Source organism: Cetorhinus maximus, chromosome 3, assembly GCF_964194155.1.
Source record: "Cetorhinus maximus chromosome 3, sCetMax3.hap1.1, whole genome shotgun sequence".
Taxonomy (NCBI): domain Eukaryota; kingdom Metazoa; phylum Chordata; class Chondrichthyes; order Lamniformes; family Cetorhinidae; genus Cetorhinus; species Cetorhinus maximus.
In genome coordinates this window covers 1,125,895-1,144,421 of record NC_135881.1, presented here as the reverse complement: position 1 = coordinate 1,144,421, position 18,527 = coordinate 1,125,895, and the positions used below count along the sequence as shown (strand labels likewise).

Below are 18,527 nucleotides of genomic sequence, written 5' to 3'. Positions count from 1 at the left end.
TTTGGGATCTGACTTGTCCAGTAGTAACATCAGCTGGAATCCACAGAATATTAGAAAAGTTACAGCACAAAAGGAGGCCATTCGGCCCATCTTGTCCATGCCAGCCCGAGGACACCCAGGTGCCCTTTCTAATCCCACCTTCCTGCACCCGGTCCATTGCCCTGCAGCTTACAGCACTTAAGGTGCAGATCCAGGTAATTTTTAAAGGAGTTTAAAGTTTCTGCCTCTACCACCAACTTGGGCAGCGAATTCCAGACACCCACAACCCTCTGCATAAAAAAGTTCTTCCTCATGTCCCCCCGACACCTTCTGCCACTTATCTTGAATCTATGTCTCCTGGTTCTAGAATTCTCCACCAAGGGAAACAATTTGATCTTGTCCACTCTATCTATTCCCGTCATAATTTTGTACACCTCAATCAAGTCACCTCTCAGCCTTCTTTGTTCTAAGGAAAATAACCCCAACCTATCCAATCTCTCCTCGTAGCTACACTTTTCTAACCCTGGCAACATTCTTGTAAACCTCCTCTGCACTCTCTCCAGAGCTATTACATCCTTCCTGTAATGTGGTGACCAGAACTGCACACAATACTCCAATTGTGGCCTCACCAGTGTTTTATACAATTCCAACATTATATCCTTACTTTTATATTCTAACCTCTGCCAATGAAGGAGAACATTCCATATGAATTCTTTACAACCTTGTCTACTTGAACTGCTGCCTTCAGGGACCTGTGTACTTGTACACCAAGATCTCTCACTTCATCTACCCCTCTTAGTATATTCCCATTTATTGTGTAATCCCTGTAACTGTTTGACCTCCCTAAACGTATGACCTCACACTTCTCTATGTTAAAATCTATCTGCCACTTTACCACCCACTCCACCAACCCATCTATATCGTTTTGGAGATTATGGCTATCCTCTACACTATCCACTACTCGGCCAATCTTTGTGTCATCTGCAAATTTCCCAATTGTGCCCCCCATGCTCACGTTCAAATCGTTAATATATAACACAAACAGCAAGGGTCCCAACACCGAGCCCTGTGGAACACCACTTGAGACAACTTTCCATACACAAGGGCATCCATCGACCATTACCCCCTCTTTCTTGTTACAAAGCCAACCTTTTATCCAGTTTGCCACATTACCCTGAATCCCATGGGCTTTTACTTTCCTGACCAATCTGCCATGTGGGACCTTGTCAAATGCCTTGCTAAAATCCATGTACACAACATCCACTGCACTACCTTCATCAACCCTTCTTGTCACTTCCTCAAAGAATTCAATCAAATTTGTGAGGCAAGACCTTCCTTTAACAAATCCATGCTGACCATCCCTGACTAGTCCACGCTTTTCCACATGACAGTTAATCCTATCTCTCAGGATTGATTCTACTAATTTGCTCACCACCGATGTAAGACTAACTGGCCTATAATTGTTTGGCATTTCCTTTGATCCCTTTTTAAACAACGGAACTACGTTTGCATTTCTCCAGTACCTCCCCTGTATCTAGTGAAGATTGGAAAATCATGTTCAGAGCATCTGCTATCTCCTCCCTGACTTCCTTCAGCAGCCTCAGAAACAATCCATCTGGCCCTGGTGACTTATCAACTTTCAAGGATTTCAACCCTTCGAGTACTTCCTCTCTCTTTATGACTATCCGTTCCAATATCTCGCAGTGTTCCTCCTGGACTACTATATCTACATCCTCCCTTTCCTTTGTAAACACAGAGACAAAATATTCATTCAAAACCCTTCCCACAGTCTCTGCATTTACACATAAGTTTCCATCTTCATCTCTGATAGGTCCCACTTTTTCCTTAACCACCCTTTTAGCATTAATGTATTGGTAAAACATCTTTGGGTTATCTTTAACTTTACTTGCTAATCTTTTTTCATGCCCTTTCTTTGATTTCCTTATTTCCTTTTTTACTTCGTCCCTGCACTTCCTATTGTAAGCAAGTATGCAGGTAATAAGGAAGGCAAATGGAATTTTGGCATTTATTGCTAAAGGAATAGAGTATAAAAATAGGGAAGTGTTGTTGCAACTGTACAAGGCATTGGTGAGACCACACCTGGAATACTGTGCACAGTTTTGGCCCCCTTACTTGAGGAAGGATGTAGTTGCACTGGAGACGGTTCAGAGGAGGTTCACTACATTGATTCCAGAGATGCGGGGCTTGTCTTAGGAGGAAAGATTGAGCAGTTTAGGCCTTTACTCGCTAGAGTTTATAAGGATGAGAGATCATCTAATTGAGGTACATAAGATACTAAAGGGGATAGACAAAGTAGGCGTGGAGTGGATGTTCCCCTTGTGGGGCATTCTAGGAAAGAGGCCATAGTTTTAGGCTAAGGGGTGGTAGATTTAAATCAGAGATGAGGATGAATTACTTTTCTCAAAGGGTCGTGAATCTGTGGAATTCACTACCTCAGAGTGCAGTGGATGCCGGGACGCTGAATAAATTTAAGGAGACAGACAGACTTTTAATTAGTAACGGGTGGAAAGGTTATGGGGAGAGGGCAGGAAATTGGAGTTGAGGCCGAAATGAGATCAGCCATGATAATATTGAATAGCGGGGCAGGCTCGAGGGGCTGAATTGCCTACTCCTGCTCTTAGTTCTTATGTTACACAGGAGAGAGGCAATTACAACCCAGGAAAAATCACGCACTCACAGGAGAGGGGCAATTACAGCCCAGGAAAATCACGCACTCACAGGAGAGGGGCAATTACAGCCCAGGAAAATCACGCACTCACAGGAGAGGGGTAATTACAGCCAAGGAAAATCATGCACTCACAGGAGAGGGGCAATTACAGCCAAGGAAAGTCCTTGCTCACAGCAGAGTGATAATGACAGCCCTTAATATCACACATCAACTTCCATTTATGTAAAACTTCTGACATAATAACATTTCCCAAGGCATTTCACAAGAGTGCATGTGTGAAATTTGACACTGAACCACCGAAGGAGTTCTAAGGACAGGTGGGTAAAAAGCTTAGCCAAACCAGCAGGATTTAAAGAGCATTCTAAAAAGAGAAGAGTGAGGTAAACATGTTGAGAGGTGTAGAGGAATTGAAGAGCTGGGTGCCCAGGCAGCTGAAGGCATAGCCTCCAATGCTGAAATTCAGTGATGTGCAAGAGATCAGAATTGGAAATGTTGATATCAGAGGATTATAGGGCTGGAAGAGATTACACAGAAAGAAAAGGACAAGGTCACGGAGAGATCTGGGTAGGATTCAGTGCTGTCTGGTTACTATACATAGGGAGATTCAGTGTGATCTGGTTACTGTGTGTAGGGGAGATCTACTGGGGTCTGGTTACTGTGTGCAGGCAGAGATGTCATCCTTAATTGTCCCTTGTGCAGGGACACATAGATCCTGTGAATCAGTGGCTGATTCTGACCACAATCGGCAGTCATTGTTCCCACTAAGGAGTTTGAGCAGTTTACTTTTTAACAATTGCCACATCTGCCCCACGACACATTGTACACACTGATCTCAGCTGGAGAACAGGCTGTTCAAACACATTTTACTCCCAAATTCTCCATCTCAAGCTTGAATTTTCAATGCAAATTGGACCACTGCACATGAAAGGCAACCATTGTCCCAGTACAGACTAGGATCAGCTCAGTCAGGCAGAATGAAAGGACAGGCAGTCGGGAGCACAGCCCATTCTTGGAGCTCCCTCCATTACACAGCTGTTGGGGGATGTGACCGTCCGTCTACACATTCCATCGTGACCAGCCAGGCCGCCAGTCAGAATATTCGCCTGTCCTTTCAAAGTGAAATGTAGCTTATTCTTGATAATGACAAGAAGCTTCTCTGCAACATCCACCACAGAATGTTTGGAGCTGCACAGCCGACACTGACCCTCCGACAGTGCAGTGCTCCCTCAGTACTGGCCCTCTGACAGTGCAGCACTCCCTCAGTACTGGCCCTCTATCAGTGCAGCGCTCCCTCAGTACTGACCCTCTGACAGTGCAGCGTTCCCTCTGAACTGGCCCTCTGACAGTGCAGCACTCCCTCAGTACTGACCCTCTGACAGTGCAGCGCTCCCTCAGTACTGACCCTCTGACAGTGCAGCGCTCCCTCAGTACTGGCCCTCTGACAGTGCAGCGCTCCCTCAGTACTGACCCTCCGACAGTGCAGCGCTCCCTCAGTACTGGCCCTCTGACAGTGCAGCGCTCCCTCAGTACTGGCCGTCTGACAGTGCAGCGCTCCCTCAGTACTGACCCTCCGACAGTGCAGCGCTCCCTCAGTACTGACCCTCTGACAGTGCAGCGCTCCCTCAGTACTGACCCTCTGACAGTGCAGCGCTCCCTCAGTACTGGCCCTCTGACAGTGCAGCGCTCCCTCAGTACTGGCCCTCTGACAGTGCAGCGCTCCCTCAGTACTGATCCTCTGACAGCATAAGCAGTAAGTGATAGACAGAGCTAAGCAATTCCACAATTAACGGAGCAGATCTAAGCTCTGCAGTCTTGCCCCATCCAGTCGTGAGTGCTAGAGGACAATTAAACTGACTGGAAGAGGTGGATTCACAAATATCCCCATCCTCAACGATTGGGGAGCCCAGCACACCAGTGCAAAAGATATGGCTGAAGTATTTGCTACAATCATCAGTTAGATGATTGGATGATCCATCTCGGCCTCCTCCGGAGGTCCCCAGCATCACAGATGCCAGTCTTCAGCCAATTCGATTCACTCCACGAGGTATCAAGAAACGGCTGAAGGCACTGGATACTGCAAAGGCTATGGGCCCTGACAATATTCCAGCAATAGTACTGAACACTTGTGCTTCAGAACTTGCCACGTCCCTAGCCAAGCTGTTCCAGTACAGCTACAACACTGGCATCTACCCGGCTATGTGGAAAATTACCCAAGTATGTCCTGTACACAAAAAACAGGACAAATCCAACCTGGCCAATTACCGCCCCATCAGTCTACTCTCGATTATGAGTAAAGTAATGGAAGGGGTCATCAACAGTGCTATCAAGCAGCAATTGCTTAGCAATAACTTGCTCACTGATGCCCAGTTTGGGTTTTGCCAGGGCCACTCAGCTCCTGACCTCATTACAGCCTTGGTTCAAACACGGACAAAAGAGCTGAACTCCCGAGGTGAGGTGAGAGTGACTACCCTTGCCATCAAGTCCGCATTTGACCAAGTGTGGCATCAAGGAGCCCTAACAAAACTGGAGTTAATGGTAATCAGGGTTGGAATCATACCTAGCAAAAAGGAAGATGATTGTGGTTGTTGGAGGTCAATCATCTCAGCTCCAGGACATCACTACAGGAGTTCCTCAGGGTAGTGTCCTAGGCCCAACCATCTTCAGCTGCTTTATCAATGACCTTCCTTCCATCATAAGGTCAGAAGGGGGTCTTGTTCACTGATGATTGCACAATGTTCAGCACCATTCGCGACTCCTCAGATATTAAAGCAGTCCTTATCCATATGCAATGAGGCATGGACAACATTCAGGCTTGGGCTGATAAGTGGAAAGTAACCTTCGCTCCATACAAGTGTCAGGCAATGACCATCTCCAACAGGAGAGAATCTAACTATCACCCCATGACATTCAATGGTATTACTAATGCTGAATCCCCCACTATCAACATTCTGGGGGTTACCATTGTCCAAAAACTGAACTGGACTAGCCACATAAATACTGTGGCTACAAAAGCAGGTCAGAGGCTAGGAATCCTGCGGAGAGTAACTCACCTCCTGATTCCCCAAAGACTGTCCACCATCTACAAGGCACAAGTCAGGAGTGTGATGGAATACTCCCCACTTGCCTGCATGAGTGCAGCTCCCACAACACTCAAGAAGCTTGACACCATCCAGGACAAAGCAGCCCCGCTTGATTGGCACCACTTCCACAAACATTCACTCCCTCCACCACCGACACACAGTAGCAGCAGTGTGTACCATCTATAAGATGCACTGCAGGAATTCACCAAGGTTCCTTAGACAGCACCTTTCGAACCCACAACCACTACCATCTAGAAGGACAAGGGTAGCAGATAGATGGGAACACCACCACCTGGAAGTTCTCCTCCAAGTCACCCACCATCCTGACTTGGAAATATATCACCGTTCCTTCACTGTCACTGGGTCAAAATCCTGGAACTCCCTCCCTAACAGCAGTCTGGGTGTACCTGCACCACATGGACTGCAGCGATTCAAGAAGGCAGCTCACCACCGCCTTCTCAGGGGCAATTAGGGATGGGCAACAAATGCTGGCCTCACCAATGAATGAATAAAAAAGTGCAGCACTCCCTCAGAGTGTATCCTGGCACAGGCTTGGGTGAAGGGGAATGACCATTTCAGTATAAATTAGAGCAACCATGAGTTCAGAGGGGAGGTGAAAATGTATATTAGAGAAGCAAAGAGAGATTATGAGAAAAGACTGGCAGCAAACATAAAGGGGAATCCCAAAGTCTTCTATAGGAATATAAACAGTAAAAGGAGGAGTAGGACCGATTAGGGACTTAAAAAGGAATTTACACATGGATGAAGGGGTCATGGCTGAGGTATTAAATGAATACTTTGCATCCGTCTTTACCAAGGAGGTAGATGCTACCCAGGTGACAGGTGAGGAAACTCTGTCACCAGAAGGGTTCAAAATTGATAAGGAGGAAGTGTTGAATAGACTGTCAGTACTTAGCGTTGACAAGGCACTGGGACCAGATGAGATGTATCCAAGGATATTGAAGGAAGTGAGAGTGGAAATTGCAGGGGCACTGGCCATAATCTTTCAGCCTTCCCTAGACTCAGGGGTGGTGCCAGAGGACTGGAGAATTACAAACATTACACCCTTGTTCAAAAAAGGTTGTAAGGATAAGCCCAGCAATTACAGACCAGTCAGTTTAACTTCAGTGGTGGGCAAGATTATAGAAACAATTGCTCGGGATAGAATTAGTCACATGGAAAAATGTGGATTAATTAAGAGTCAGCATGGATTTCTAAAGGGGAAATCGTATTTAACTAACTGGCTGGAGTTTTTTGAAGAGGTAACAGAAAAGGTGGATGAGGGTAATGCTGTCGATGTGGTGTACATGGACTTTCAAAAGGCATTTGACACAGTGCCACACAACAGCCTTGTGAGAAAAGTTATTGCTCATGGAATAAAAGGGACAGTGGCAACGTGGATACAAAATTGGCTGAAAAATAGGAAGCAGAGAGTAAGGGTCAATGGATATTTTTCAGGCTGGAGGAAGGTTTGTAGTGAAGTTCCCCAGGGGTCAATATTGGGACCCTTGCTTTTTCTGATATATATTAATGACTTAGATCTTGGTATGCAGGGGGCAATTTTGCAGATGATATGAAGCTTGGGAGTGTTGGGAACTGTGAGGAGGGCATTGCAGAATTTCAAAAGGATATAGGCAAGTTGGTGGAGTGGGCAGATGAAGTTCAATGTGGATAATTGTGAGGTGATGCATTTTGGTTGGAGGAACATGGACAGGCAATATAAAATAAGGGGTGGAATTTTGAAGTGGGTGTACGAGTAGAAAGACCTGGGTGTATATGTGTATAGACCACTGAAGGTGGCAGGACAGGTGGAGAGAGCAGTTAATAAAGCAGATAGTATCCTGGGCTTTATTAATAGGGGCAGAGAGTATAAGAGCAAGGAATTTATAAAAGAATTTATATAAGAGACTCATTAAACCTCAGCTGGAGTATTGTGTACAGTTCTGGCACCACATTAAAGGAGGGATGTGAACACATTGGAGAGAGTGCAGAAGAGGTTTACAAGAATGGTTCCAGGGATGAGAAACTTCAGCTATGAGGATAGATTGGAGAGGTTGGGTCTGTTCTCCTTGGAGAGAAGGCGGCTGAGAGGAGATTTTATAGAGATGTTCAAAACCATGAGGGGGCTGGACAGAGTAGATAGGGAGAAGCTGTTCCCGCTCATAAAAGGATCAAGAACAAGAGGGCACAGATTTAAAGTGATTTCAAAAGCAACAAATGTGAAGTGAGAAAAAACTTTTTCACAGTGAGTGGTTCGAGTCTGGAATTCACTGCCTTGAAATGTGGTGGAGGCAGGTTCAACAGAGGCATTCAAGAGGGCACTGGATAATTATTTGAGTAGAAACCGCGTGCAGGGGTACGGAGAAAAGGCAAGGCAATGGCAGTAGGTCATAATGTCCATTTGGAGAGCCGGTGCAGACACAATGGGCCAAATGGCCTCCTTTTGTGCTGTTAAAATTCTGCGATTCCGTGACGATACAGCAATAACACCAATCCCAGTCACGGGCAGTTTCAGTTACCTCCCCAATAGCAACAGTTTTCACTCCCTCGGGATTTTTAAATGCTTTCACTCCTTCATCTACATCAGTGTGAACCTTGAACCCAAACAGGGAGCTGCATAGAGCTGTTTGATTCTCCTTCATATTGAAATGAGTTCAGCTTCTTTGCTGCACCACGTGGCAGGTTGATTTATGGATTCCCGCAGGCTAAAAAAGAAGGGCCACTGAATCAGAATGTAGAGGACGGACACATCCTGCATCTGTTACAGCATCTGCCCTGCGCCACCATCGCAAAGCTAGATTTGAAATTTTCCCACTTTAGAGGCAATCAGCCTGATCTATCAGAGGCCTGTGTGTGACTGAGTGCACGATGTACCGTTTACACAGAGCTGCTGTCTCATGAAAATGAGAGGTTTACTACAGCAGCATGTAAAGCTTCATGCAAACCTGAATCCAAAATAAACTAGCACAAAACAATGGCACTTGCTAAAAGCAAAAAACTGCGGATGCTGGAAATCCAAAACAAAAACAAAAATACCTGGAAAAACTCAGCAGGTCTGACAGCATCTGCGGAGAGGAACACAGTTAACGTTTCGAGTCCGTATGGCTCTTCAACAGAACTAAGGGAAAAAAAACAATGGCACTTGCTGCTAGCCACTGCCCACCCTCCGCCACAGAGCGTTCAAGGGACAGTAATCCACCACAAAGCCCTCAATAGTCAGCTTGTTGGGCCAATCACCACCACACTAACTATTTGTAATTTTAATCATGCCTGCACAAGTCTGAGAAGAGGAACACACTGTCCTACGGTAGAAGTGTGATAAGGCTGCTGAAATTCCCATCTGTGCCTTTGTCACCTCTAGACTTGACTTGTCCAAAGCTCCCCTGGCCAGCCTCCCACCTGGCACCCGACATAACCTTCAGCTCATCCAAAGTTCTGTGGTCTGTATCCTAAATTGCACCTAGTCTCATTCACCTATCATCCTTGCATTCGCTGATCTACACTGGCTCCTGGTCAAGCAATGTCTCAATATTAAAATCTTCATTCCCGTGTTCAAATCACTCTACGACCTCACGCCTCCCCAATTCTGTCACATCCCTATTTGAATAATGCATTTAATGTAATGAAACCTCCCAAGGCACTTCACAGGAGCATTCATTCTAAAATGAAGTATGATACTTAGCCACATTAAGTCAGATGACCAAAAGCTTGAACAAAGAGCTAGGTTTTAAGGGGAGCTTTAAAGGAGGAGCGCAAGGTAGAGAAAAGTGGGCTTAGGGCCTAGGCAGCTGAAGGCACGGGTGCCAATGGTGGAGCTACGATTGGAATGTGCAAGACGGCAGAATTAGAGGAGCATAGCTAACTCAGAGAGTTGTGGGTTGGAGGAAATTAGAGAAAGGGAGGGTAGAGACCATGGAAGGATTTAAAAACCAGGGTGAGAATTTTAAAATCAAAATGTTGAACCAACATAGGTCAGCAAGCACAGGGAGTGACCGGAGAACGGGACTTGCTGCTGTCAGTTAAAACCCTCCACGTTTGCAGTGCTTCTTCAATTTGGGACCCATGGACACCCCGATTTTAATCATTGCACTAGGAGCGGCCATACCTTCTGTTGCCTGGGCCCTAAGTTCTGGAATTGTATTCCTAACCCTCACTGCTTTGCCCCCTCTCTATTCTTTTTCATTTCCTGATGTAAGTTGGTGCCAATTTTTAGTTTGATAATATTCCTTTGAAGCACCTTGAAAGGTGTTATATAAACACAGCTGCTGTTCTAAGGCTGCATAGAGTTAGAGGTGTCAGGGTCATAAATGGATTGAAATCGAGGATGCAAATCTTAAATAGGGGGCATTGGGGCAGTGGAATACATTCCCTCTTTTGAAAGGACACAGTCTTCCCTCCATTTTCATCACATTCCTACAGTTTGTTATTCGGTACCTGGACATGAGGGGCATAGATAGGGTAGACAGGAAGGAATTTGTCCCCTTAGTGGAGGGATCAATGAACAGGGGGCATAGATTTAAGGTAAGGGGCAGGAGGTTTAGAGGGGATGTGAGGAAGAATTTTTTTCACCCAGAGGGTGGTGGGAATCTGGAACTCATTGCCTGAGGGGGTGGTAGAGGCAGAAACTCTCATAACATTTAAGTAGTATTTGGCTGTGCACTTGCGATGCCATGGCAAACAAGGTTATGGGCCTAGTGCTGGAAAATGGGATTAGAATAGTTAGGTACTTGTTTGACTGGCGCAGACTCAATGGGCCGAAGAGCCTTGTTCTGTGCTGTAGACCTCTATGGCTCTATGACATTTCTCACTCTGAGAAACCCAGTGGGCAAGTGGAAGCATTCAACTTACACATTCTTCAGAAACCCCCACCCACCGTCAACAACACCTTCCATCACTGATGGGCAGTAATTGCCGGGTTGAATTTGTCCTGCTTTTTGTGTACAGGACATACCTGGGCAATTTTCCACATAGCCGGGTAGATGCCAGTGTTGTAGCTGTACTGGAACAGCTTGGCTAGGGGCGTGGCAAGTTCTGGAGCACAAGTCTTCTATTATTGATGGGATATTATCATAGAACCATAGAAAAATTACAACACAGGAGGCCATTCAGCCCATCTTGTCCATGCCAGCCCGAGGACACCCAGGTGCCCTTTCTAATCCCACCTTCCTGCACCCAGCCCATAGCCCTGCAGCTTACAGCATTTTAGGTGCAGATCCAGGTACTTTTTTAAAAGAGTTTGGAGTTTCTGCCTCTACCACCAACTTGGGCAGCGAATTCCAGACACCCACTACCCTCTGTGTAAAAAAGTTCTTCCTCATGTCCCCCCGACACCTTCTGCCACTTATCTTGAATCTATGTCCCCTGGCTCTAGAATTCTCCACCAAGGGAAACAATTTGATCCTGTCCACTCTTCCCCCCATAATTTTGTACACCTCAATCAAGTCACCTCTCAGCCTTCTTTATTCTATGGAAAATAACCCCAACCTATCCAATCTCTCCTCGCAGCTACACTTTTATAACCCTGGCAACATTCTTGTAAACCTCCTCCGCACTCTCTCCAGAGCTATTACATCCTTCCTGTAATGTGGTGACCAGAACTGCACACAATACTCCAATTGTGGCCTCACCAGTGTTTTATACAATTCCAACATTATATCCTTACTTTTATATTCTATACCTCTGCCAATGAAGGAGAACATTCCATATGCCTTCTTTATAACCTTGTCTACTTGAACTGCTGCCTTCAGGGACCTGTGTACTTGTACGCCAAGATCTCTCACTTCATCTACCCCTCTTAGTATATTCCCATTTATTGTGTAATCCCTGTAACTGTTTGACCTCCCTAAATGTATGACCTCACACTTCTCTATGTTAAAATCTATCTGCCACTTTACCGCCCACTCCACCAACCCATCTATATCGTTTTGGAGATTATGGCTATCCTCTACACTATCCACTACTTGGTCAATCTTTGTGTCATCTGCAAATTTCCCAATCGTATACCCCACGTTCACGTCCAAATCGTTAATATATAACACAAACAGCAAGGGTCCCAACACCGAGCCCTGTGGAACACCACTTGAGACAACTTTCCATTCACAAGGGCATCCATCGACCATTACCCTTTTGTTTCCTGTTACAAAGCCAACCTTTTATCCAGTTTGCCACATTACCCTGAATCCCATGGGCTTTTACTTTCCTGACCAATCTGCCAAGTGGGACCTTGTCAAATGCCTTGCTAAAATCCATGTACACAACATCCACTGCACTACCTTCATCAACCCTTCTTGTCACTTCCTCAAAGAATTCAATCAAATGTGTGAGGCAAGACCTTCCTTTAACAAATCCATGCTGACCATCCCTGACTAGTCCATGCCTTTCCACATGACAGTTAATCCTATCTCTCAGGATTGATTCTACTAATTTGCTCACCACCGATGTAAGACTAACTGGCCTATAATTGTTTGGCATTTCCTTTGATCCCTTTTTAAACAATGGAACTACGTTTGCATTTCTCCAGTCCCACGGTACCTCCCCTGTATCTAGTGATGGCCCATAGCCTTTCCCATGTTCAGTGCCTTCAGTTGTTTTTGATGGCATTTGAGTGAATAAAATTGGCTGAAGATTAGTACCTGTGATGGTGGGCTCCTCAAGAGGAGGCTATGGTGAATCACAGAATCATGGGATGGTTACAGCACACAGAAGAGACTACTCTCCCCATTGTTTCCATGTCAGCTCTCTGCAAGAGTAACTCAGCTCATCCCAATCCCCAGCCCTTTCCCCATAGGCCCGAAAATGTTTTCTCTTCGGGTGCTGATACAATTCCCGTTTGAAAACCATGGCTGAACCTGCCTCCACTGGGCACTTTAGGCTGAAGTTTCTCCTGCTCCCCACTCAGTAGTACACTACTGCTAATCTCGAGCTGCTCTCACAATCGGGGAGCACGAGTGGCACTTCCAGACTCAACATTAAAACCACATCTCTGAAACCCAGGTATTGGACAGGCCTGCAAGCAACAATCAGGTCACCTTGACAGGGAGTACATGGAGAGGGGTGTTATCAGGAGTGTTATGTGAGGTAACCAACTCTCACTGATCAAACACTCTATAGACTATTAAAACCCATAGTCTACACAAAAACACAGTCATATCTAAACATACAAGCATTCACAACTCTCTCCATCAACTAAACCAGTCACTGCACCCTCAAGAAATGTGTTCGGAAAGCTAACTCAACATTATATTGCAAAGGTAATTGGATAGAGGCTGGGTGCAGCCCAGGTATTCCACACCATGCAGCATGACAGAACACTGCATTAAACTGTTCGGACTCCCATCACAAGCTGTGCATAAAACCCCTAACTCCACAATAGCTCAGCACTGCCTGGCTCACAGGTCGGGTACAAGACAGTAAACAGGTAAGACAGGGCTGATTCTCACAAAGCAACTGTTGAAAGCAGATGGATCGGATTTTAGGCCATTAGCCTGATGTTCAGCTCCCGATGTTAGCTCTCTGATCAAGCTCACTACACAAAATCTTAACAGCTCAGAAGGAAGCCATTCGGCCCATCATGACTGTACTGGCTCGGCTCTCCAAATGAGCATTATGACCTCGTGCCATTGCCCTGCCTTTTCCCCATACCCCTGCACATTGTTTCTATTCATATAGTCATCTAATGCCCTCTTGAATGCCTCGATTGAACCTGCCTCCACCACACTTCCAGGCAGTGAATTCCAGACCCAAGCCACTCGTTATGTGAGAAAGTTTTTTCCCACATCACATTTGCTTCTTTTGCAAATCACTTTAAATCTGTACCCTCTCGTTCTTGATCCTTTTATGAGTTGGGACAGCTTCTCCCTATCTACTCTGTCCAGCCCCCTCATGATTTTGAACATCTCTATCAAATCTCCTCTCAGCCGCCTTCTCTCCAAGGAGAACAGTCCCAACCTCTCCAATCTATCCTCATAGCTGAAGTTTCTCATCCCTGGAACCATTCTTGTAAACCTCTTCTGCACTCTCTCCAATGTGTTCACACCCTTCCTATAGTGTGGAGCCCAGGACTGTACACAATACTCCAGCTGAGATCTAATGAGTGTCTTATATAAATTCAACATAACCTTCCTGCTCTTGTACCCTATGTCCCTATTAATAAAGTCCAGGGTACTATCTGCTTTATTAGCTGCTCTCTCCACCTGTCCTGCCACCTTCAATGATCTATGCACATATACACCCAGGTCTTTCTGCTCCTGCACCCCCTTCAAAATTTCACCCCTTATTATGTAATGTCTGTCCATGTTCTTCCTCCCAAAATGCATCACCTCACACTTCTCCATATTGAACCTCATCTGCCACCTATCTGCCCACTCCACCAACTTGTCTATGTCCTCTTGACGTTCCGCACCATCCTCCTCGCAGTTCACAACACTCCCAAGCTTCATATCATCCGCAAACTTTGAAATTGCCCTCTGCACACCAAGATCTAGATCATTAATATATATCAGGAAAAGCAAGGGTCCCAATACCGACCCCTGGGGAACTCCACTACAAACCTCCCTCCAGCCTGAAAAATATCCATTGACCATTACTCTCTGCTTCCTACTTTTCAGCCAATTTTGTATCCACATTGTTACTGTCCCTTTTAATCTGTGAGCAACAATTTTTCTCAAGTCAGTTGTGTGGCACTGGGTCAAATGCCTTTTCAAAGTCCATGTACACCATTCCCTCTCCCCCTCCACCCACCCCAACCTTCCCCATCTCACCCTTCTCCCACCCTCCCCCTCTCCCACCCCAACCCTCCAACTGCATTCCCCTCGTCAACCTTTCTGTTACCTCTTCAAAAAACTCCAGCAAGTTAGTTAAACAGAATTTCCCCTTTAGAAATCCAGGCTGGCTCTTCCTTATCAATCCATATTTGTCCATGTGACGACTAATTCTATCCCGAATAGTTGTTTCTAGAATCTTGCTCACCACTGAAGTTGAACCTACTAATCTGTAATTGCTGAGCTTATCCTTACAACCTTTTTTGAACAAGGGCGTAATGTTTGTAATTCTCCAGTCCTCTGGCACCACCCCTGAGTCTAGGGAAGGCTGAAAGATTATGGCCAGTGCCCCTGCAATTTCTACTCTCACTTCCTTCAATATCCTTGGATGCATCTCATCAGGTCCCAGTGCCTTGTCAACTTTAAGCACCGACAGTCTATTCAACACTTCATTATCAATTCTGAACTCTCCTAGTGACAGAGTTTCCTCGTCTGTCACTATGGCCTGGGTAGCATCTACCTCCTTGGTAAAGACAGATGCAAAGTATTCATTTAATACCTCAGCCATGACCCCTTCGTCCATGTGTAAACTCCCTTTTAGGTCTCTAATCGGCTCTGCTTCTCTTTTTAACAGCAAAGTACTAGCCAATTAACAATGACACTGCAGCTAGTCAGTGGAATCCATCTATCACCATCCTGTCCCACAAAGCATATTTCCAACTGAATGTTTCAGACAGGGGGAACTCTGACAGGCACAGTGGGAAAATAGGTCAGGCACAGCATGCCATTAATTAAAATAATCTTAGAACCGAGTCTAAAACTAATCAAAGAGCAGGGAGTTCTCCCGGTGTTCCGGACAATATTCCTCCCCTAACCAACATCATACACAGACTCCGTGCAAACTCAAATCACTGCCATATGCAAAATGGTGACTGCAGTTGCCTTCTCAACAAAGGTACCGAGGACACTGCCCTCCAACACTCTCTCTAGGCCCTTCATCCCCCAACACTCGCGCACTTTCTCCCCCCACCTCCCTACTTCATCCCCCTTGCCCCCTCCCTCCCCCCTCTCTTCCTCCCGCAAAACACCCCCCCTCCATCTCCCAAATCTCACCCCCTCCCTGCCCCATCTCTCTCTCCCTGCCAGCACCCTATCTCCCTCTCACCACCCCCCACCCTAAATCCCTCTGCCCCTCAACCCTCCTCTCCCTCCCCGTCACCCGGTCTCTCCCCTATAGCCCCTGCACCTCCCCCTCACTCTGCCCCCATCCCCCTGAACCCCCCTCTCTCTGCCCCCATCCCCCTGAACACCCCTCACTTTGCCCCCATCCCCCTGCACCTCCCCCTCACTCTGCTCCCATCCCCTGAACCCCCCTCTCTCTGCCCCCATCCCCCTGGACCTCCCCCTCTCTCTGCCCCCATCCCCCTGCACCTCCCCCTCACTCTGCTCCCATCCCCCTGAACCCCCCTCTCTCTGCCCCCATCCCCCTGGGCCTCCCCCTCTCTCTGCCCCCATCCCCCTGCACCTCCCCCTCACTCTGCCCCCATCCCCCTGCACCTCCCCCTCACTGCCCCCATCCTCCTGAACCCCCCCTCTCTGCCCCCATCCCCCTGAACCCCCCTCTCTCTGCCCCCATCCCCCCGCACCTCCCCCTCTCTCTGCCCCCATCCCCCTGAACCCCCCTCTCTCTGCCCCCATCCCCCTGCACCTCCCCCTCTCTCTGCCCCCATCCCCCTGCACCTCCCCCTCTCTCTGCCCCCATCCCCCTGAACCCCCCTCTCGCTGCCCCCATCCCCCTGAACCCCCCTCTCTCTGCCCCCATCCCCCTGAACCCCCCTCACTCTGCCCCCATCCCCTGAACCCCCCTCTCTCGCCCCCTGCCGTCCCTCCCCTGCTCTCCCATCTCCCCCTCACCCCTGCCAACTGTCCCCCCACATCCTCACCCCTTTTCCCCTCCCCCTCGTCACCCTCTCGACCCTCCCTCCCTCTCATTCCCTCCCTCCTCTCCCCTCACTCTCCCCCCGCTCACTCCCCCATCACTCCCCCCCCCCACCCATCACTCCCCCCCCCACCCATCACTCCCCCCCCCCACCCATCACTCTCCCCCCCCACCCATCACTCTCCCCCCCACCCATCACTCCCCTCCCCCCCATCATTCTCCACCCCCCCTTCACTCCCCCCCTCTCTCCCCCTTCACTCCCCCCCCCCACCCCTCTCCCCCCCTCCTACCTTGGGCAGTTCCCTCAGTTGGTTCGAGTCCAGTAGCAGCTCCTCCAGGCTGCGGCTGTAGCGATAAATCTCCTCGGGGACCCCGCTGAGGGAGCAGTGCCTCCGGTCCACCGACTCAATGTGCCGGTTACACCGCCACAGCGGGATACACTTCAGCATCTCCGGGGCGTGAGGGAGGCCGAGGCCAGGCCAGGCCGGGCCACTCACAATGCGGCCTGGGGGGCCCCGCGGCCCCGCTCTCCCTCCCTCAGCCGCTCCTGCCCCGGGCACCGGGCCCGAAGCTGCAGCCTCGGCCTTTCCCTCAGTCTCTCCCCGGGCCAGAAGCTGCAGCCTCGGCCTTTCCCTCAGTCTCTTCCCGGTTCCCGGACTTTCGCCTCCCGCTCCGATTCCCTGCAGCGGCGGTGACGCTCTGCGTGCCGCTCTGACATCATCACGCACAGCGTCTGTTCTCCCCCCCACTCCCTTCACTCCGGCCGCCATGTTTCTGAGGGGCAGCGAGAGGGGCGGGGCCGGGGGCCGGGGGCCAGGGGCGAGGGGCGGGGCCGGGGGCGAGGCGGGGTGCGGGTGCGGGGCGGGGGCGGGGCCGGGGCGATGGGGGCGGGGCGGGAGATGGGGGGTGGGGGATGAGGGGATATGGGGGCAGGGAAGGAGGGGGCGTTGGGTGGAGGGAAGGAGGGGTTGGGGTGGGGGTGGGACGCGAGCGGGGTGGGGGGGGGAGGCGAGCGGGGTGGGGGGGGAGGCGAGCGGGGTGGGGGGGGAGGCGAGCGGGGTGGGGGGGGAGGCGAGCGGGGTGGGGGGGGGAGGCGAGCGGGGTGGGGGGGGAGGCGAGCGGGGTGGGGGGGGGAGGCGAGCGGGGTGGGGGGGGAGGCGAGCGGGGTGGGGGGGGAGGCGAGCGGGGTGGGGGGGGGAGGCGAGCGGGGTGGGGGGGGGAGGCGAGCGGGGTGGGGGGGGGAGGCGAGCGGGGTGGGGGGGGAGGCGAGCGGGGTGGGGGGGGAGGCGAGCGGGGTGGGGGGGGAGGCGAGCGGGGTGGGGGGGGGAGGCGAGCGGGGTGGGGGGGGAGGCGAGCGGGGGGTGGAGGTGGTGGGGGAGGCAAGTGGGGTGGGGGGGAACGGGGGGGACGATGATGGGGGGAATGGGGAGTGGATGGGGGGAGTTGGGGGGGAGTTGGGGGGGAGGGGGAATGGGGGAGGGGACGAGGGGAATGGTGGGGAGGCGAGCGGGGTGGGGGGGGGAGGCGAGCGGGTGGGGGGGGGGAGGCGAGCGGGGTGGGGGGGGGAGGCGAGCGGGGTGAGGGGAGGCGGGTGGGGGGGTTGAGCCTGGGGGGTTGGGGCTGTATCATTAATTTAAATGTTTAATTTTCTCACTGAAATGGCCAATTGTGTACCTGTACCTCTGGTACCCAGAAGAAAAGAGACTCTGACCAGGCTTCTTTCAAATACTCAGAATGATCAATTTATTTCAAACAAAACTTCATTTCACAAGTTGCAAGTATCAATTAACACACAATTGTAATCGGGAAGTATATTTATCTCTTCCTGAAGAAATCCCCCAGCACAAACACACACACACACACACACACAAAGACAAATAAAGGACAAACAGATAGAGTCTCTCTGCAGAGATAAAAACAAAAACAAAAACAGAATTACCTGGAAAAACTCAGCAGGTCTGGCAGCATCGGCGGAGAAGAAAAGAGTTGACGTTTCGAGTCTAATGACCCTTCAACAGATGGGCTTTGGAGGATGAGCATTATAAAATAATGGATAAAGCCCTCAGGGCCCTGACGCTATT

General features: G+C 49.3%; 1 protein-coding gene across 1 annotated transcript in view; it reads right to left on the bottom strand.

The window, feature by feature from the left end:
- scrib (scribble planar cell polarity protein) overlaps nucleotides 1-17,156 on the bottom strand; it is a 289,526-nt gene extending 272,370 nt beyond the window's left edge. The window contains exon 1 of the mRNA XM_078534268.1: nucleotides 16,737-17,156. Coding sequence (XP_078390394.1) covers nucleotides 16,737-16,895 — 159 coding nt within the window. The 5' untranslated portion in view covers nucleotides 16,896-17,156. The remainder of the gene's footprint in view (nucleotides 1-16,736) is intronic.
- Nucleotides 17,157-18,527: the final 1,371 nt, after the last annotated feature.